The sequence below is a fragment of the Corvus moneduloides genome, chromosome 2, assembly GCF_009650955.1.
Source record: "Corvus moneduloides isolate bCorMon1 chromosome 2, bCorMon1.pri, whole genome shotgun sequence".
NCBI lineage: Eukaryota > Metazoa > Chordata > Aves > Passeriformes > Corvidae > Corvus > Corvus moneduloides.
The window spans coordinates 113,662,277-113,684,201 of record NC_045477.1 but is presented as its reverse complement, the minus strand read 5'-3'; the positions used below and the strand labels follow the sequence as shown (position 1 = coordinate 113,684,201).

The 21,925-nt window shown below is 37.7% G+C and overlaps 1 protein-coding gene across 10 annotated transcripts in view; it reads left to right on the top strand.

Annotated features, from left to right (window-relative positions):
* Nucleotides 1–21,925, top strand: part of DMD (dystrophin) — a 1,179,964-nt gene that overhangs the window by 369,721 nt on the left and 788,318 nt on the right. For all 10 annotated transcript variants that reach the window (XM_032100882.1, XM_032100878.1, XM_032100881.1 and 7 more), the window contains 4 exons: nucleotides 350–442; nucleotides 1,359–1,436; nucleotides 4,375–4,467; nucleotides 13,043–13,215. In XM_032100882.1, coding sequence (XP_031956773.1) covers nucleotides 13,055–13,215 — 161 coding nt within the window. In that variant the 5' untranslated portion in view covers nucleotides 350–442; nucleotides 1,359–1,436; nucleotides 4,375–4,467; nucleotides 13,043–13,054. The remainder of the gene's footprint in view (nucleotides 1–349; nucleotides 443–1,358; nucleotides 1,437–4,374; nucleotides 4,468–13,042; nucleotides 13,216–21,925) is intronic.

Genomic DNA, 21,925 nt, shown 5'->3' with positions numbered 1-21,925 from the left:
CTTGGGATTTTTTTCCAAATTATTTTTCCTATTTTTTTCCCTTTCTGATTTGCACCTTAATTGCTAAGTCTTCTTTGTTTTCTAGATATATTAGTGTTTCGTTCTGGCTTATTTGTTTGAAATAATGGCATGTACTTGAAGTAAGCATCAATCTCTCTTAAACAGCAAGACCCTGTTTAAAAGATGTATGTGAAAGAATTTTGTGAGTTTAAATGTATTTTCATCTTTTACTTTTACTTGTGTTATACATTTCATATTTATTCTGACACTGGCTTCTTACAGTTTTCTGGTCTTTTTTTAATTATTATTTTTGGCATTGGGACTAACCAGAGCCATTGTTTCATTTCAGTTTGGAAGACGTTACATTGAAGACCTTTTTAATGATTTTCGAGATGGACGAAGACTTCTGGAGCTCCTGGAATGCCTTACAGGCCAAAAACTTGTATGTGTTTTTTAACTCATTTACTGTGTATTGAAGTCTTAATGTTGTGATAATTGTAGTAGGTGATATTCACTGACTTCTGCCACTGATGAGGACCTGTGGAAGCTATTTTTAGGAGTCTAAATAGTTTTCAGTTTCATTTGAAATTGAGGAAACATTGTGACTGAGAGTTGTATTAGACATTAACACTTTGCTAGGCATATACTTGAAATGAAAATATTCTACCTTGTTTTATACACTTATTAATTGTGGCACAGAGAAACAAAACTGAGGCAGAGTTCACTTAGATATCTAGATTTTAGCTGGAATAGAATTTAATGTGTAGAATTAGAATTTTTTTCTATTGTTATGCATCTGGTGAATCTTTTGGAATTGTACTTGTCTGAAAAGAGAGAACTGCTTGCTTTTATTGACCTGGAAATTCTAAAGTGACACAGTCATACACACTTTTTAATGTCTTCTCTTGTGTTCCTGGTTGGGCTTTGTAAATTTGGCATCTTTCCCTGAAACTTTCTCATTAGAAGGCTGGGAGATTGAGAATCAAAATCCAGAGACAATATACTTGTACATAAATATTAAACAAACTGATGCTTATCTGTTTAGTTGCCATAGCAATGTTCCTAAATTGTGCCATGCAGAAGGCAACTAATCATGATAAAAAGAATCTGGAATTATCTAATTTTATATGCATTTCAATGATTCCTTCCCTGAAAAATGTCAAGGTAACAAATTACCTTCTAACTGTGGATCCAGTTTGTTTCACAATTGACTTTATTTCATGTTGAGAAGCTGCATAAGCCCAGTGTATGCTAATATGTCAACAGAAAACTACAGACATAGTATAAGATTTGTGTTACATATAGTGTACTCAAGATTCTGATTTTGGACAGTCAAGTTTGGTTTTCTTCCTTTGTAGGCAAAAGAAAAGGGCTCCACAAGAGTTCATGCTCTGAACAATGTCAACAAAGCAATCCACATTTTGCAGAGAAATAATGTAAGTATTCAGCCCGACATGCTCAGAACAGCCTGTAGACAGCACACAAAATGCTTATTAGGTGTTGAATCAAACACCTTTGCTCTATAGTGTAAAAGTACTGGAGTCAAAGCAGTTTTTATTACTGTGACTTGGATATGTTGTCATTCAGCAGTGGGGTAAAATGTGTTTTAAGGAGTTTAAAATCCTCTTCCAGCAAATTTTGGATAATACATCTATAACAGATGCTTTCTGAAGACAGATCAACCTGCACGATTTTATTCTAATGAATGGTGTTTAAAATAAATTTTCAAAAGTTAAATAGAAGAAGTCATCCATAGCTGGTTACAAGATACTGCCTATCAAAATACTTACTCAAAATCTCTAAAAATTATGAAGTCTGAAAACCTGAGGCTTTTCCTACAATAATTTTTTTTTGTTAAGTTTCAAAGGCATCTGTCCCTCATGATTCAAAACATTAATCATACCAATATCACTTTCAATTCTACTTTGTAAAGATTGATTTTTCAAGCCAGTATTCTGTGCATCATTCTCATATTATCTTCCTTATGCAGGCATTCTGACAGACCCATAATTTTAGCAGACATTTCCTCTGGCCAACTAATTTTATCATAACTCTCCTCAAGAGAGTTAAATTCAAATAAACTATAACACTTGCTTAAACTTAACAGTAAGAGGTGTCAGAACAAAGATAATGTATTCTATGCTATATATTATGTTGGATTTCTTGATAGCTGCAGGAGGTCACTAATGCTTGAGTTCAAGCGCTGAATAAAGTTATTGGTTTTATAAATCTAAGGTAATCCATCTAAAGATTTGTACATAAATGAAAGTGACCTTGTAAGACTGACGTAAAGACCTCCAGCTTGATTTTTCTTTTTATTTAATGGAATTTAATGTAAAAATAGAGACGAAAAAGCTTTTAATTGTTGAAAATCTGCAACATTTGACATTATTGGAGAAAAAAAATAATCAATACATTATTTCACATTACACAAGAAGATTTTGATTGCATACCTGGTTACAAATGATCGTAGAAAATGTTTTTTGAAGTATTTAATACCTATCAGCTAAATCCACTGGTGTGCTTTTCCATTCAGTTTCCAGAACACAATAATAGTCCCTTTCAAATCTGGGAAAAAAACAGAGAGTATTGCAATTTTAGATGATAGAAGAAAAAACATTGTTTTAGAATGTGAAGTGGTCATCCAGTGGCCATCATACTCATGTAATGAAAACCTTGTAAACTGTATAAAAATTAGGATAGTATATGTAAAGATATGCTGTATCTTGTCAATATGAAGTAGAAAGACCTGCCTCTGAAACAGTTTCCTTAACCTTCAATAATTTGATGAGTGATTTCTGTGGGACTTCAGGAATGCAAAATCAATGGTTCTAAAGTGAACTAAAGCCTGTTAGTAGTCTAGATTTTTCTGCTGGTGTGTTCCATTTTTGCTATGAGGTTTTGTAGTCATCTGGGTGGTAACATTGAAAAATGCTGCTGCTTCCAGTCAGTCTGTTTCACAGGTTTTTCTGTTCCCATATAAAAGTGAGAGTGTTGAGGGGGGAGCATGGGGGACATGAGGGGTGGGAGATTGTCTCAAATCATGTTTAGACCTCCCTGTGGCAAACTGGGCAATGTTCTTCTGCTTCAGTAAAACAGATGTGATCCCTGTGTATTCAGGCTTCCACTTGCAAAAATGGATGGAAGATTTACCTGTAGAATATGCAGGCAGTGCCCATATAAACTTTGTAGGGTGTCCCTTCCTGCATGGAACTCCATTTGAAATTTAGTATATAAAGGCTAAGTTCCATTTGGGAAATGTTCCAGGACATTGTTGGTTAGAATAAATTGCCAGTCTCATATACTTTTAGTACAAAATGTGGAATTCTTAAAGAGAGGAGCTCTTTGAGAGTTTTAAAGTTCTTGATAAAATATTTAATTTCTGGTTTGTAAAAATGACCTATACATAGATGCATTGAAAAAACAAAAAAAAAAACGAAAATATAGCAGCCTGTTTTGAGCATGTAAAACTTCAGTCAGTTTGCAGATGTGACTTCAAATAACTTCAGAAGTGCAGTAGAGATGTGCAGAATGTAGTTTGTGAAGGAATGGGGTACTTTGCCATAAAAACCCATCAGTTCCACCATGAAAACTTGCATCTATGAAACAGCGATGATGCCAATTTTAGAGTCATAGTTCTATCCAAATATGCAGGACAGCTTACAGTCTTGCATTCATAACCCTGAGTTTGGCTTCCTTATTCAGATAGCACAAATAATGGCGGGGGGTGGGGGGGGGTGATGTGTCATTTCACATGTGGAGGAAAGAATATTCCAGGATGGTGAATACTGATGCATTATGAAATTGCAAATTCATGAGATAATTATGGAAAACAACATTACTGGGTGAACAATTGTGGAAAAGACTTGCTTGGATCACAATCACTGCTTTATCTGTATGCCAGAACACATCCTGTGTATTTCCTTATACATTTTAGCATTTAATTAAGGAAAAATCAATTCTGTTTTAATCTAAATATGTAATGCCTTGGGTTTGTAGGTTCTTACAGTGTCTAGAGGTGTGTGTGTTACTTCCAGAAAATTATATTATGTAAGGTAGTATAAAGCAGAGTGCAGGAGTTTTTCTGTCTGTGTGATTTGTAATTGTAGAAGCTTAATTTAAAAGGTATTTGAGTTAATAAAACTATTACTTTAAATTTTATGTTTCACAACATGCTATAACTGGAATAATTGGGACTCCAGATCACTGCTGGATTTTTTCCAGAACATTAATTGTGCCATTTATAAAATGTGAGTTTTAAGTTTATGGAACAACAGAAAGCAAATGGGAGATTTACCTTAGCCTATGCCTTCTCCCTCCAATCTCTTATGCTTGTTATTAATCTTTTACAATTATTTTTTGTTCCTGTGATAGGTTGATTTGGTAAATATAGGGAGCTCAGACATTGTGGATGGAAATCATAAGCTGACCCTTGGTTTGATCTGGAATATAATCCTCCACTGGCAGGTGAGTGGCACTGCTCCTTACTTTCCATGAAATACCTTTATTCCACTGATCTTTTCCCCATTATTATCCAGCAACAACCTAGAAAGTAAACATAGGCATTCCAATGTGGTAAATCAGAAAGTGTTATGGCAGTCTGCATACATATTATCAAGAATATTGAAAATATTAAGCAGATAAAATAGTCTTTACAGGATTAGCAGAAACTTTTTTGACTGTAATATCAGAGTCAGATATTGTAACATGATTATATGTAACAATTATCCTAACAAAAATGGATAGACAAAGCCAATGTGGATACATAGATCTCATAGTCACTTTTCTTTTTAGTATCTTAGAAAGAATGACTTTTAGATTTTAATGAAATAATCACATCTGTTGCTTTTTGCTGCTGACCCATCCTGCCAAGAATTATTTTTAGAACACTAAAAAGCTGCTAGACTGACTATTTATTGAAACAGATGTGGCTCATTTAGCTTCCTTTCTCTTTAGAGAGAAAGGGGGGTTTGTGGTATGGATCTCATAAAAACCAGCATGGTAGATGAGGACACTTAACTAAACAAATTCTGAGATAGCAGTAAAATCAAAATTCAAAAAGATCTAGCATCTAGATGCTCTGAATCCATGTGTTTGTATGAATCTCAGCTAGGAGTCTGTCCATTAGTGTTGACTGTGTTCCTCAAGCAATAATCCACAAGTTTTTCATAGAATAACAAGAAAAGGTGGTAGGAAACAAAGCTTAAAAGTCTTTAAAAACTAAACAGTCCTACCAAAAATCAGATACGTATCATTCATCCAAGGAGGGAATATTTTTATTCTAATTTTACAGGACAACAGCAACAGAGAAAAGCTGCAAATAGTTAACTCACTTCTTCCTTTGCCTCCTGTTTCAATATTCCTGGTCTAATTGCATAAAATTTTTCCTAATTACTTATTAAGAGCAGATGGAATATGATACCTAGCTATGCAACTTTTACCAATAATCCTTGAATCACTGTGTTTTAACTTGTGTAAATTATGGACTGAGATGAGTATTCGTGTTAATATTTTGTTTTCTTCATATTTTGTCATGAAGCAAAGTGTTAAAGGTGTGCTTTAGTACTAGCTGTGTACTTACTGATTTCTTTTCAATTGTTCCCACCATTCCTCTTAACATGCACTTGCACAGACACATGGAAGACAGAGGTTCTGGTGCAGCCTGATGAGATTTTTGACAGCAGACATGTCAAAAACAAAAACCCCTTTGTTTTCAGTGCAAAAGTGGTTCATTTCAAGCTTCATCTTAAGCCTAGTGATAACTGTGATGGCAGCTGCAATGGTACCCATGGCTTCAGCTTGAATTACCCATGGATGAAAAATCCAAGGATCATATTTACAAAGCAGTGTTTTATAGTGTGACTCTGTCAGCATAGTCATAATGATTCAGTCCATGTTTAGTCTATACTTGGAGTTCTGTGATGCCTTAAAGATCTAGAAATGAAACAACACCCTTTGGAGACAGTATTCGTGTAGGAGGTAATATAAAAGCTGGTCTTTAACTGGAGACCTCCAGGGACAAGTATGGAAAAATGCCCATCCCACAAAGTGTGAATACAGTTTTATAAGTTTAGCAAATTAGCATAATTGGCAGGAATTCCCAATTAGAAGGTGTCACGATCCGCTAATGCAAGCGGGGGTCGTGATGGTTCGTTTATCGATCTCAGAGTGTAAAAGGACACAAGAGATTTCAGTTTTAATCAAAACAGTGCACCTTTATTAAGTGCCCACAACACAGTAATGCAATAGAAGAGAGTAAGAGAGAGAGAGAGAGAGAGAAACAAAGTAGAGAGGGGGAAAAAGAGGGGCAATAGCTACCAACGGATGAGACGAAGTCCTCGTGGTCTTCCGCCAATAGATTCGTCTTCTTTCCGTGGGGAGATCTCAGACTCGGTTATTTCAGAAAGTCTCTTTATAGTCCTTTTCAGAAGCGAGGGGCAACTGGCCAAGAGGTTGGGAAATCTACAGCCATTGTTATGGGGTCCGTTGCTTTGGGAAACAGGTACAGGACAGACGTACAAGACAGGTGTACCGGAGAGGTGTACAGGACAGGTCATTCCTTTCTGCTTCGGCGCAGTCCTTCCCGCCTGGGCAGCAAGAACGGCGCAGTCCACTGTGACCTGCACTAATTTTCCTCAGGAATGCGTACCAGTTCCCAGTGGGCACACCCGTAGGCAACACTTGGCAGACAATCCCACCTCAGCCAGGCCAGGACTGCTGTGTTCAGTCTCTGTCTTCGGCGATGATCGTGAGGCAGATGAGGGATTTTCGGACCGTCTCTTACAGAAGGACAAGTAACAAAGTAATTCCCCCCCTTGGTTCCACCCTTTTCCAGAGCCCTATGTCCCCCTCTGCCTTTAGGTACTAGCTAAACTTTGTTTATGGGAAAACAAATGTTTATGTCTAAAGATGTTGTTTTAACCTTGGTTCCCAGAGGATTTAATCTTGATCCCCAGACTGGGGCCTTTGGGAATGTATTTTGTCTTTCTGTCTAACAGAGAAGGTGAAATGCTAGCTATGAATCTATGTAGTTATACAATAATAGGCTACAGAGGTACAAATATGTAAGAATATATAGAAGTAAAAAGGCAAAAATCAGTTTGGCATCACTGTGTTTCAGTTTGTTCTAGTTGTGAACTACTGAAAGTGATCTGCATCTTCTGGCCTTCTCTTTTTATTCAAATTTTTGTAAATAAGATTCTAATTTGGCTAGAGTTCAATTTTAGGTTTTTTTCTAAAGAGTAGCTAAAACCTGATTGGCAGCAAGAAGCCATTATTAAATAATAATCCTGTTGCTGTTGCTTAATGATGAATATTTTTTTTAAAAAATAATGTAATAACAGATTTATATTTGGGCTTTTCTCCTTAAAAAAAGGAAGAGAAGCCACACTCGGGAGCCATTCATTTGCTGCCTATTTTCCTCAAAGTACTGGAAGCGTTCAAAGTAAATTTGCTTATTTACAGCTCTGTGGAGAAAGTCTTTGTTATTTCCCAGATTTTCTTTCAAGTTTTGAAGTTAATTGCATGATCTAGAATATGTTTGTGATTGTTCTGCCCTGTTTATAGGCAGGTACAATCTTACATACTGACAGAACTGATGGTGAAACACGGCTCTAAATTTCTTAAGAAATTCTTCTTCCTGTTGGTTCCAGTTTGCCTATCACAGATTGTCCCTGGCAAGAAGCAGCTGGAAACATGATAAGTTGTTCATACAGTGTCAGGGCCACCAAACTTCTCTTCCAGTTGCCTACAGCTGGGTAAAATACCGAGACTACTATATTTATTTGTAGTCTGTGAGAAGGCCTGAAAACAAATAAATAGGACTACACAGGGTGCTTGATTTAGTGCATGCTTGTGTAGTTTGTGTTTGTTGCTGCCATCCTGCTTTTGCAGACCCTGAGAAGAGTCACTTAGAGGAATTTTATCTGTCTACCTCTAAAACAAAAAACAACAACAAGAAGAAAATATATGAGATTATTGTTTGTGTGGACACTTGTGTTGTTGTAGGTGAACAGGCAAGAAGCTTTTCCAATTTCACATCCTGCAGCCAGGACCACATAGAGACACACCTGTATTTATATATGACAACATGATGGTCTCTTACAAAAATGTTAATCTCTTTGTGTAAAAATAATAGAAAAAAAAGAGATGGTAGAAGAAAGGTGCATGAAAGGAATAATGTCAGTACCAATCCAAATGGATATCAGCAGTAGAGGTGGTAGAGGCACTGCAGCAGACAGGATTTGACACATTGTTGCCACTCTCATCTCTGTGCGGTGGAAATATCATGGCTTTCTGTATCCCCTGAGATGATTGTGTCCTTTCTTATCTAGCCTGTTTTTTCAGATTATTGTTAAAAGTTTTCCCGAAACTGAACCATCATACTGAGTTGAGCACCTGCTGCCAAAGCTCTTTATGGTACTAAATCCATCAGACTCTTATTTCCTTGAAGCTGCTGCCCTCTTTCTCTCAGCTCTGTGATCCCAGCCTCACTGCAGCGTTAACATTTAAGTAAAAACAGAGCAAAACTGTTAATTTCTGAACTGCTATATTTTACAAACTCTCTTAAGAGTTTTCTCTTAACATTCTGTAAGGCAGTGTATAAATTGTTTTGTTATGTTTTTAAGAGTGAACTTATTTTCATGTGAAGCCTGAAAGAAACCCTGTAGCAAAAATTTTTGGCCCAAATCTTGACTCTCTCTGGGAAAAATCACAAAAGAATGCATATATACAAAAAGAAAATATTTCAGAGGGGAGCATTTCAACAGCCTGTCAGCCTCATTTGGAGACTAATTAAAAACATAAGGGTTATTGTGCACATCAGTATTTTAATACAAACTACCATTTCACTTAATTTTTATTTTCAGTTATAGAAATGAAACGCTTCTGTCAATCCACCTTGAATCAATGAACAAAGAATATCCTTTACTTTGATAGGTGTCTTGAATATCTATGAAAATGTCCTTAAAAGCGTTCTTTCAAATGTACTTGGAAAGAGTTTAATGGTTCTAGCTATAAAAATGTAATCTATGCAGTCAGAATACCTTAAATATAGCAAGTAAAAAATGTTAAGTTTTTCTGTCAGGGAGATGTAAGGTTCCTCTTTTATTAAGAAAAACGAAAAGTTCTTGCTTTGAGAATGGTTTTCTTTTTAGATTATCTTCTTCCCTCCCTCTATTCTAGGGTCTGGCATCCTGAAGCCTAGTGCCAATCTTACAAAATGTTACATGCCTGAGTGTTGGTTTTAGGTGAAAGAGATGTAGTTTGAGCCTGAGATCATGCTGTGTTCCTTGTCATCTTACACACACAGCAACACATGCCCAGATTCCAGGACATGGTCATGCAGTGGGAAGATCAAAGGTTCGCTGCTGTGAGCCAGGGCTGGCTGTGCTACTTTTGGCCACTTTCTTCATGTGGTGACAAGAATAGCAGTGCTCCCATTCTGGCCACAGATCTCCTTTTGGCAGCCTGGCATTTCAGAAACCATCTTGGTGATGTCTGTATTGTCCTTTCCCTCTCTTCTATCAAAATTTAATCTTTTCTTATTGCCATATATGTGTCCATTCCCCAGGAAGAGCAAGTATATCTGTTCTGTGGAAGTCAGAGTTTCCTGCACCCGAAAGCTTTGTGTCCTGCCAGGATAAACTGCATTAGAAAGGAGAGGTAACAAAGAAATGAGTATCAGAGGTCAACTCATCACCTGACAGCATGAGCCAGAGACACTTTGAAATAGCTGTAGTTTTTGAGCCTGGATGCAAAGGGAGTTTGTCTACCTAAAAGCTCTTCAGGCTGACATGAACACATCTCTGTGTGCCACTTTCCCAGCAGTACATCTTAACCAAGCAGCCTTCAAAAAGCTTCTGTCTCACCAAATGTCAGCCAGCACTTCTGTGCTCAGGCACAGACCTTTCTTCAGGACCCAGGCATCCTGCAGACAGCATGGTGCTGTGCCTGCAGTGGTGTGGCATGGTGCTGCCAAGGTTCCAGGTGGGGTGGGATGACAATGCCCCTCAGAACACTCAGGGGGACAAGGTGGCTCCAGTTGTAGAAGTGGAGTTATCCACCAATTTACATTGAAGAGGAAGTGGCCTCAGCATCCAGGATGAATTTTTTTTTTTTTTTTTACTCTGTTATTTTAAATATCTGACTTTCCCTAGGAGGTAGCAAAAAAAAAAAATCATAAATTTAACAGTCTTCACTGTTGCAAAGAAATGCAGGAAAAAGAGAGTAAAACTTTATCTATTGTAAGCATTTTTAATTCAACAAGGTGAGATTGAAACTGTTTTGTATTCATTTACTGAAAAGCAAAAATAAATGCTGGGTTTGGATTCATCTCTTTAGATCTAAAGGAAAACGATGGCCTGGATTCTTCTGAATAATTGTCTTCCTGATGGCCCATTTTTTTTCTAATTTTGTCTAATCTTCTCTGTTCATAGACATAGCTCCTTTCTCTTTGATATCAGCTCAAACACATAATCATTTCTGTATGTTATAAACCTTTATATTTCTAAATATGGTGTTCCTGCATTCATTCAGCTATCCTTTAATGCAAATGTGTGTTGCATTTTTATAAAGTTACAGTTTGCTTATAATATTCAGTAAAATCTTCATTTGTAAATATAAGCATGTGATAAAACCCAAAATGAACAATGAAACCTTAGCTTGGACACGTCTTTTTAACTATAACTTCAGTATTTTCTAGTCTTTCATATTGTTTGTTTGGTGCAATAGATGCTAATTCCAAAAATTTTCTTTTTAGCATCCAGATTAATGAAAACACCAGGATTTTATATTTTTATAGTAGTGAAGGGGTCTTTTGCCTGGGAATACAGAGACCAAATCTCAGCTTCTTGCTACATTATGTATATCTACTTTGGCACCTCTCAATAATGAAGACAATAAGAATATTGACAAGAAACACCCACTCAGACATATAAAGAAAAAAATAAAGACTGTATTTCCTAATTTTCTTACACTTTATTTTCTGTCTCCTGACAGAAATGGAGACAACTATAAAAAGTTTCTGTTCTTATCTGACAGAATTTATATTGATTTTCATTTGTACAAATTACAGTCTAAGACTAAAGTCAGGAACATATCCCATGAAATCTAGTGAGGATAAATTTCTCCTCCCATCTTAAAAGCTCATAACATGTAAAGTAAAGTTTATACCTGTTTGGGTTTGAGACAAATTAGGAGGAAACATCCTGAGATTAACGTGTCCTCTAATGGAAGGCCGATTTCGGCAGCCCCTCCCCCACAAGTACCGAAGGAATTTCTTGGAGGAAAGTGAAAAAAACCTCTGTTTATTTAACAAGCAAGGTGCACACAGGCACAAAGGAGAAAAAAAAAGGAAAAATGTTAGATAATAAACCTTCTCGTTGTGGAGAAAGAAGGTGGACTTTTAGAGTCTTGCTTGGCTTCTCCCGAGGTCCTCCAGAGCCAGGGTGCGGCGCCCCAGAGCCTCCCATCTGGCCGCGGCGTGGGGCTCCTGGCGAGGTTCTGGTGTTTTGGACTGGAACAAAGCTGAACAGCTCCAGAAGAAGAAGAAGAAGCCACAGTCCCAGGAAAAAGTTCTTGCCTCAGCTACCAGGCTGGCTAAAAGCAGGAAGGTGTTCCCTTGCCTCTGCAGCAGTGAGAACGTGGGGAAGTGTGTGTGAGTCCTTGAACACAAACTGTGCTGAAGAATTCACCCGGCTTCTCTCCCCCCTCTCCTGGATCCAACTTAAAGCTGTGGAACCCATTTCTGGGCATAAAGCAGACAATAGGGAAATACAATATTATCATAAAATCACCCCAGGACAATACATAAGTCACAAAAGGAAAATTAAAGGCACTGATACTCTTTGGGCATCTGAGATGCAAACCCAAGATATTATTTCAGAAATTCATATCTTCACAGAAGCAAAATGATTGAATTAATTACTGTGAAACTAGTGAGCAACTTACCATACCCAACAGTAAAAGGTTATTTCTGTTTTTTCTACAATATCATGGTAATTAATTTTTGTTGTTGTTGTTGACTGTTCTTTCAGATTACAGCTTCTGCATATTATCTTACAATTTTTACAGTTTTAAAGTGGTCCACCCTTTATCATAAAGTAGCACCTGCCCTCAATGTTATTCTTTGACTGACTGATACTGGCTGCAATTCAAGGGGAAAATGATAATGGAATGCAATATTCCCTAAGTGAATAAGAAGCAATAAGCAACTTTATAGTTAAATTATAGCTTAGGGAATATTTTAAAAGAACTGTTATTCTAAAAGATATATGGAGAAAGCAATGATTTAAAAGGTGTTACTGTACAGGTAAGTAATTCTTAATAGAAGTTTTATGTGATCCTTCACTAGTAAAGAAATTGATTGGAAATAAAAAAATCTACTGCATTATGTCAAAATTATAAATATTATAAAAGCCTTTAGGTTTTTTGTAAAATAATAACTGTAGATTGGTAAACTCTTGCTAGTGAAAAAGGCATATTAACTTCATTAAACCAATAAAATTGAAACATATACAATACTCTTTTAATGCATGCAATGAAATTGACTTTTCATCCATTTTGCATGTATGCAAATATAGTTTGCACTTTTAAGTCAGAAACATTATCTACTGTGTACTGAGCACATTTATTTTGCCTCAGTACTATTTCAACTCCGTCAATGAGAGAAGAGTGCTTTTCATTATTTTATCAACTTTTGCTGTAATGTATCATATTAACTAAGGATATATTTCCAGATCAAAGAAAACCACAAGGAGAAATAATTTGAATGAACTCGCTTCCCACAAGTGAGCTAACAGATGTGTCTTCTCTGTCCCTGCTTCACCTGGGGCACAGGGAGGAATGCATTCAGTGCATGTCAATAGCTGTCTTTAAGCATTCAGAATTGATTGCTGTCATTACATTGTGAAAACAAATGTGTTCTTTAATTACTTAGGAGTTTTTAAGGTTGTAATCTAGGCAACTGAAGGTTTTTCATGTCAAAAAAAGAAATAGCTTTTAATAAGTTCAATCATCGATCAAATTCTGTCTTTTATTGCAGGTCAAAGATGTAATGAAAAACATCATGGCTGGACTGCAGCAGACAAACAGTGAGATGATTCTGCTGAGCTGGGTCCGTCAATCGACTCGCAATTATCCACAGGTCAACGTTACCAATTTCACCACTAGCTGGTCTGATGGATTGGCTTTCAACGCACTCCTCCACAGCCACAGGTAGGAAAAGTAGCTTTTCACTGTTTCAGTAAACTTGTGACAGATGGCTTTAACAGGGCTTGAGGATGGTGTATCTTTTATGCACAGGGTTTAGCTTCTTCGTCTGTGGGTGCTTCAGCATTCTTTTAAATGACTGACTGTTTGCTTTGACCTGGGTGCTGCGTTTTGCGTCATACTAAATCCTCTCATGGAGGGAGAGCTTTTCACAGCACAACCAAATATACAGAGCTCAGATCCTTTTTTGGAATTTCAGTGTGTATACCAAGTAGATAGTCTCAAGGAGTATAGGCTTGCAAGCTTTTGAGAAGAGCAAGAAGCAGATCCAAAACTAAGCCTGTGAGGTTGTCCTAGGGGGAGAAGGAGATTTTCCTGTGTTAGACTTAGAGGGGGCAAATGTGGTGTTTGTTGAAAGCCTCTCTCAGCTGCTGAATTGAAAGTATGGATTTGCCTCACAAGGACACAGCCTTTGTTTTCAAAATCTTTCATGTTATTCCACCAGCTGATTTGAGTTCTTAGCCTCTCTCAGAAGTTGCCTTCTTCTAGTCTATGCTGCATAAAACTCTACCTCTAGAGATTCGGAGTTCTTTGGGGATTCTGTGTACGTGGCTTAAGGAAGATGTGCTAGTCAATCTACCTAAAAGGCCCAGTTCTTGCCACTGCTGCTTTTAAAGAGGTGTTGCTTTTTCCAATGTGATAAGCCTCCCAACCTCTCTTCTCCTACTACTATACCTCTCTCTTAAAGGGGACTATCCTGCAAGATGGCTGACTGCTCATATTATTAGGGAGTTGAACTTTCTAGCTGTGTAGTGGTTTAAACACCATTCAGAAATCAAACTCTACATAAGCCACTCCCTTCCCTCTTCTTCCTCTGGCAAGGGAAGAACAAAAGCAGAGATTTTGGTTTGGGATCACAATTTATTGAAAGGAAGTAGTAAGGGAATAAGAAATGCACAGCAACAACAGCAATATTAACAACAAAAGTATACAGAAAGAGCAGGTGTTTTTTCTCACAAAAAGATGGTTACCCCTCGACTTAGTTCCATGTGGCAGCCAGGACAAGAAGATGATGAATGCTCCCTACAGGTGATGTCCATGCAGCTTTCCCCGACAAAGACAAGATGGTGACTGCTCCCACATGCTGCTCCTTGTGGCAGCTGGGAGCAAAGGCGAGATCGTGAGGGGGGATCTCAAATCCCAAGACAATGGGAAACACTGACAAACAACCCCGCTGTGTGGGGATCATCGTAGAACAGGTTTCAAGCCTGCCAACCATGTTCCATCCAGGGAGAGGCAACTGTATTTTTCCCTAAAATTTCCATACCATTGTAAGCTCTGTTAGAATGTGAATATAACTTCTCAGTTTCCTCTGATTTTACCCCCAGTCATCTTTCCACAACATCTTTCCACCTAGAGACAGTATCAGACTGCCTGTTTCCTCATTAGAGTATCTGATACTCAGATATTCAGATGGCGTGCTCTGCAGGACCATGGAATATCTGATGTCTGAAATCAGTAATCAGAAGTTCCTCTTTGTCCTTCTCTGTGGGAATAGCTTCAGAAGTCTGAAAAGAGGAACTTATTCAGGATCAGTTCCTGGCTGGGGTGTGCAGTTGCCAGTAAACCACACTGGGATTGTCTAGACAAATCTCTGTGTTGTGTGTCAGACTTTATGCACTGCTGTGTTCAGTTCAGTGCAAAGTTCACCAGATGAACATTCATTTCCTGCTTACTGGAATTTATGCGCTTTATTCAGGTTTTGTAATTCAGGGCTGAAAAACTTAAGCCTGCTTTTACTCTTCTTCTGTCTGCTGCCATAAATCTTGCATAGCTTTCTGCACAGTGAGCCTATTTTCAATAGAAGCGAAGAATTGCTCCACAGAAGTCTTGTCTCTTGCCCAGTACTTACTGCACTTATCTGGGAAACGGCAAGTGCTCAGTCAGATTCCCGGAGGCAAGTCTCCAAGACACTCCAGTCACCTTCTGGACTTCAATCACTAAGTTCCTCTGCAAAAGTTTCATTTTGTCATTTCCTCCAAAGCCCTGATGCAGTCATTTTTAAGATGAACCAATGATGTAGGATTTTTTTTGACTTTGCACTTCATGTTCAGTTTGAAGGAACACTGAATTGTCCTTCAAGATTCCAGATGGAATCAATTAAATAGGTATGCTAAGACATTCAGCATTCAGAAGCTCCTAAATCTATCCTATAATAATAAAAAACCTTCTCTAAGGAGCCTAATTTGGTCACTCTAACATGCAGGTACATTACAGACCTGTTGGGTGTCAGAGTGTCTTCAATTTAGTGCCTGAAGAAGACAGCTTGAATATACACTGAAGAAAAGTTGTCCAAGAGTGATTTACATGAATTCTCAGAGAAACCTGTTGTCTCACACATCCTATACTTTTTATAAATATTTTGTGATTTACTTGCGTAGAATGATAAGCACTCTGATGACCAACACTTCTAAATTTAGCTCCTCTGTTTTCCCTGTTCACTTTTTTCTGTGTTTTTTTTCCCACAATTCCCTGTTTCTGCAGTTCTCCTGTTCCATTCTTTCTGATTTATTTCCTTTCTTGTTCTCCATAAAGTTTCATCAAGATGTTCTACTCTTTTTTCCTTTCATCCTCTGTCTTTATTCCTCTGCATTGTCAGGAATGGAAGCAGAGTTAGTCATAAGAAAGGATGACTATAGTTTGAAAATCAGGTGATAATTAGCTCATAGAGTCAACCTGGTGCCAGGTGTGTGTACTTTTTGCCAATTTTAGCACTATTCCTAGACTGCTACAAAAACCCTACCAAGAACAAACCAAAAAACCTCCAAAACCCAATAGAAAACCCCAAACTCCAAAGATATCTCCGAAACTGAAAGAATGATGCTACCCAAACTTTTTCCCATGGTATTTTGACTCTCTGAAACTGAGGGTAGATTCCATGGTAGCATTGAAGCTATCTCTTTTTCAAACCTATCTCTTTCCTTTATGGATGGTGACATTCTCGTTTCTGTTATATAGTGTTTTCAGTGATGAACAGGTGGCTTTTTGTTTTGGTTTGTAGTTTTTTGTTTTTTTTTTTTTTTTAAAGGTTCAGACAGTAATGTGAAATTTGCATTTGGATGAATTTCCTAAGCACCTCCTTAAAGGGATTGAGATAAAGAGACTGTCATGAAGCCCTAACCACACAGTGTACTGTGAGAGCAGTGGGAAGCTTTATTTCTCATAGTCTTTTAACCCACCAATCCCTTGCTTTCAGCTGATTGTTTTGGTTGGATCAATTTTTCTAATGCCATTTCTCCATCATTTTATACAGGGGTTACTTTAAGTAGATATTCCCATCTCTGTAATCACCATGCCTCCGTGGACATTTAGACTCTTTAGCAATTGCTTTCAATACTGAGAGTGAGGAGCAGTGGAGCACAGGTCACCTGGCAAATCTCCAAGGGCACATCAGTGAGCCTAGAGTGGGAATTTTCAGGATATAGGCTTGGTACACCATCTCTTGAATGGCATGTTCTGCATTGAACTGAAAAAAACAAGGCAGCAGCTTTGGAGTATCATCACCCCAGGAATATACAGAAACTAAAATATTTTGCTGAGGAAGAGAGGTTAGTCCTTCCATAGTTGTAACTCTCCCATCTTCAGGCTCCAGATCACAAAGACCTTTTCCCCATTTACTTCTTGTAATCTTTTTCATCCAGGTGGATATTGAGAGAGCTTTTACTGCTTTCCTCTGACTTTGTTGGGGCTCTCTTTCTTTTCTCCCCTGGCTGTAATCAGGATTTTGAAGTGGGAACAGGTGGCATTCATTAGTTTCCTCCTTGCTTCTTTAAAATTCTTGAACTTAGGCCAGGTGACTGCCTTACAAATGAGCACTTTGCTGCAGCTGTTTCTGCTTCAGGGTGGTAGAGTTAGGAGGGAAGGAATATGACATCAAAAAGAGGTCCTGGATAGAAGCAAAAAAAAGTTTTTCTACAATAGTTTACAGGAAAAGTAAAAACAATGGGATGAAGAGGTATGAAAATTATCTTATTCTAGCAAATCACTAGGATATGTGTCAGTTACTCTCCCCTGACTTTTTTTAATTGTGAGAGTTCTGAAGACCTATACAAGATCTTCTTGTATAAAAGGCTGAGGCAAGAAACCCACAACTTTTCTCTTGAAATGGTGATGGTAAATTTTATGATTTAAGTGTGACGGCTTTCTGTCTACAATAATGGAAAACTGTGGTTTGTCTTATCTATGACTTTAATTTCTACATAGAGATCTGTCAGGATTGGTTTGTCCATAGTATACTCCAGATTAAATTTTCTCACCCTGAGTCAACTAGTTCTGTTGTAAATTAAGTAACTGGGGATCAGAGGGGATGTAGGGAGTCCCTTTTGTACATTATTTTTTGTGGAAATATGTTTGGAAAAAATTCAGGTTTGTTTTCCCCTTTTCTTTATTTTTTTTTGGTTTTATTATTTGTATTTCTGCTACTTATAGGAAAAAGCTGTTGGTAGAGAAATTACCTTGTGTTCAGTATAAATTTTGATTTTTACAATTCAAGCTTCTCCATTGAAGCCTTCAATCCTTTCAGTTTTGGCTCTCCATGAAACTGTCATAAGCTAATACAAGACCATTGCTGTTTGAGCTGATCAGTGAATGGCTAGATAAAGTTCAGCATGTTCTACTTAATTCTAACTCCTTTGAACGTGCATAAGGGTTGTATTGTTCAGAAAGAGGAGTAAGGAATGCTGGTTATTTTTCCTTGGGTTTGCTCCCTTTCAGACAAGACCCATGTTGCAGATAGGAGAATAAATTTAATCTCCCTTGGTATTATTCGAGCACTATGGAGAGGACAAATGAAGGCAAAGAATCAGTATTCCATTTCATTTCTTTCCTCTACTATTTCATACCTTCTCACTCCTGTATTTAAAACTCCTTAGAAAGCTAGTAATAGTTGTAATTTGAAAAAGTGTTGTTTCGGGGATTTTTGAAAGCTGTTTTCCACTAACCACAATTATTAATCTTCTAGGCTGTAATATCTCCCACAATCACACTTAGCAGTATTGCCACATCAATACATGCAGTGAAACACCCTGACACATAGCACTGAGAAGCTGATGCTTCAAGCTGACATTATGACACTATTATTCTTGTGATAGAGCTACTGAAATGTATATAGTGACATAATCTTTCAACAAAGGGAAAATCTGGAAAGTTAAATTGCTATTGGAGTGGGGAGAGCTTTTTGAATTTATTTTTCTTTTAATTAAGTTGGTGCTTGTCAGAGCTGAGTTGCAGTAGGTGGCCATATACTTGTAAGTTGGCTTGGAATCTGTGCTGTCTGCTTTATGTACAATACTAAGAAAATTGATAAGGAACCTGTCAGTGACCTACTAAAGCTTACTAGCTCTCTTCTGTCTGTGTCTCAGAGGGCTCAAATTTTTTGCCATCTGTAGTGAGTGGAAAAAGAGATGCTGTGTGTGCTCTACACAGGCACACATAGCATGCAAATTCAACCCAAGTGTTAAGACATGATGTTGTCTGAAACTCTGTCATTGAAACTCTTGTGAAGCCCGGAGTGTTTGTTTAAAAAAAAAAAAAAAAACAAACACCCAAACAACAACAAAAAAAATGCAACAAAAACTTTGTGTCTCATACTGAGAATCCTACTTCTACAGATGATGTCTTGATAATAATTTTAGACTATCTTGGTAGGCTAACTTGAAAATACCCTCCTGGGTTATACAACTGAAAAGTTGGGTGAAATTGACCATCTAAGATATTATTAATGATGACAGAGGTTTTCTCAAGAGGAGTATGGTGATATTCCTCAATGAACAATTTTAAATGTTCACATTCTTGCCCAGTGCAGTCCTGACTGATTAGAAGTATGCTCCTGTATATAAAATCTTGTATCACCAAACAAGTCATGATTATTTGAAGATAATGTGCTGCTCTGAGCACTGCTGGTATACTTAGGCTTTAAGCCAAATTTAAAAAAAAAAAAAGGAAAAAAGTTGAGGGGGCGGTAGTCCCTTGGATCTAATTCTTTCCTGTCCTTGTCTTGAAAGCTTTTCTTACCAAATAATCTTTTTACATTCTAGTCTATTTAGTATTTATGTAACACATCCTTGCCAAGCTTTTTAAGAAATTCATACTAGACAGCTTTGTGGTTACTACACTGTTCTCTTAGCTAAATTTGCTGTATGAGCTTATGCATCCAAGTGTTTTATTTGGAGAGAATAAGGATTTGAAGAATATCTGTGTGGTCGCAGAATAAGGTGTGCAGGTGTGGTGGCTTGAACCCAGTCAGTAGCGGCACACCCACACAGCCACTTGCTTGCTTCTTGCCCTGTTTCCCCAGGACAGGCAAGAGAATAGGAGAAGTAAAAGCAAGAAAGCTCTTGAGTCAAAATAGACTGTTTTAATGAGTGGAGGAAAAAAGAATAGAAAAACAAGTGTTGCAAAGGCAGTAACTGATGCCCAGCCACTCTTAAAGTGGACTGTACTGGTTTGGTTCAAAAATATCCATTACTTACTTATTTTCCTTCTGTGAGATAAGAATTGGGAGAAAATCAAAGCAGGCACAAAACTTAAAAGAATATAAAGAAGTTTATTAACAGACCTAAAAGAAAGGGAAAAAAAGTCAGACTAAACCTTCAGAACGCTTTCCTCCCCCCCACCTTTCTCCCTTCTCCCACTGACAACATAAAAAGACAACCCTTGAGATTTTCGGTCAGGTTACCACCTCTATAAAAATCTTTTTCAGTTCACTTAGGGAGAGGAGTCTCTCTTGCTCATGCTATGGAGACATCTCCACAAGAAACAGTTCTCTCATGGCTTCAGTGTCACAGTGAGACAGCTGCCCGGGTTGGTTCTCTGCTCGCATGTGAAAGTCCCTTCCCTTGACTTACAGCTTTCCCCACAACTGCTTTTGAGGGTCCAATCTTGAGCTACTGGGGTACCATTTTGAGGATGAGCTGTTCAGAAGCAAAGGTTCTCTTCACTCATCTCTGGGAGCATCTGCATCTCTAGGAATAGGTCTTCTCTTCCCCTGAGAGCAAGGGTCCTAATCACTTTCATTTCTCTTTGTTCAAAATTCTCATCAAATTACAGCCACTTCAACATTTGCTTGTTTCAGCACAGGTACTTCTGCTCACAATTGCAGTTTGAATGCTCCACCCCCATGCTTCATGAAATTACAATGGGTACTCTGATGTATCACAGTCCATCACCACCATAGCTTTCCAACAGAATTTCAACTTCTAAGCTTGAAGCATCTCCTCTTTCTCGTCTCTTGGGTTTTCAGCTCTTCCTTCTTCACTGACTTTGGTGTCTTTATGGTGTTTTCTTCACTTGCCTTCACAGCTCCAGGATGGCTGTCTCCCAGCTGCCCTGGCCCCACTGGGCCAAGTGGGCCCCCCAGTTACCTGTCCAAAAGCTGGAAGCAAGAGAGCTTTCCCAGGGTTTGTCCATTCTTAAATGTGGATCACAGAGGCGTGTCAATCTTCTTAAGTGGCTTAAAAAAGTTGCCAATATTCAGACTAGTCAGTTGATTGGTTCTGTCAGGTCACAGAGGAAGCTGTAAGCACCTCTTTGCAAGAGAATCACTTCCATGGCTGATTGAAACCTAAACTATGCTAAACCATGACACAGACAAACACCCCACACCCCATTCTCTCCCTTTACTGAGGTATTTATGGCTGAGCAAGTTATATGGCATGGGGTATCCCTTTTACTGGTTTGGGTCACCTGTCCTGGCTATGCCCCCTTCTGGTTTCTTGCATGTCCATCCCTCACTTGCTTGGGGAAGGTAGAGTGAAGGGGAAAAAGAGAGGGTCTTGATTTGTTGTAAGCACACTTCAGTAAAGCCTGGTTTGCTCTGAACACTCTTTTTACTATAAATCCAAAACACAGCATCATGTAGGCTGCTATGAACAATGGTAACTCCATCCTCAGTTAAAGAAGGATGGCCCAAGATATTTTTTTTTTTTTTACTAATTATGCACACATAGTCTGTATTTTGCATGCTTGTGTTTTAGAACACAAACCAGTCTATGGGATCACAGACTTCATCCATCCATGAGTAAACCCAGAGATTACTACCTGTTTCCTCTCCCTTCTCTACCCTGTCCCCAGGAAGATTTAATATTAAATTAATATTAATTAGTATTTTGGAGTTATTTTGCATATGGGAAGGAGAAAACTCCACTTTTAATATTTAAGCATCTCTGCATAGAGAAGCAAAATAACTTTGAGTAACTTAGTTGTTATTATGTAAATGTCTCCCCTCTCAGAAAAATAATTGAACAGCAAAGGTACGTAACTGGGGAATAACTGCTAGATAAATGGCATTTTTCCTTTACTCTCTTGACATTATTACAATATGATGTAGTGAACATTTTTTCTGTTTATTATAACTCAGGAGACTATTTAAAATAAACTTCTAAAATTAATAAAAAATGTAAGTAAATCTGTCATAACTAATTGCAAAATTTAAATTGTGTAAATAATGTGCTTGATTTATCTGTAGTTGAAATCACACATTTAAATGTCTTCTGATTTAGAGCACTGTATTGAAGTCACAAATAGCATAGCTGTTTTTCTTCATATTACATGCACAGTAATTACAGAATATCTGATTAAACTTTATTTCTCCAGAGTGCCTGATAACAAATTCTGATTTCCTAATGGATAACTCTCAGATGAAAGGCCAAAGATCATG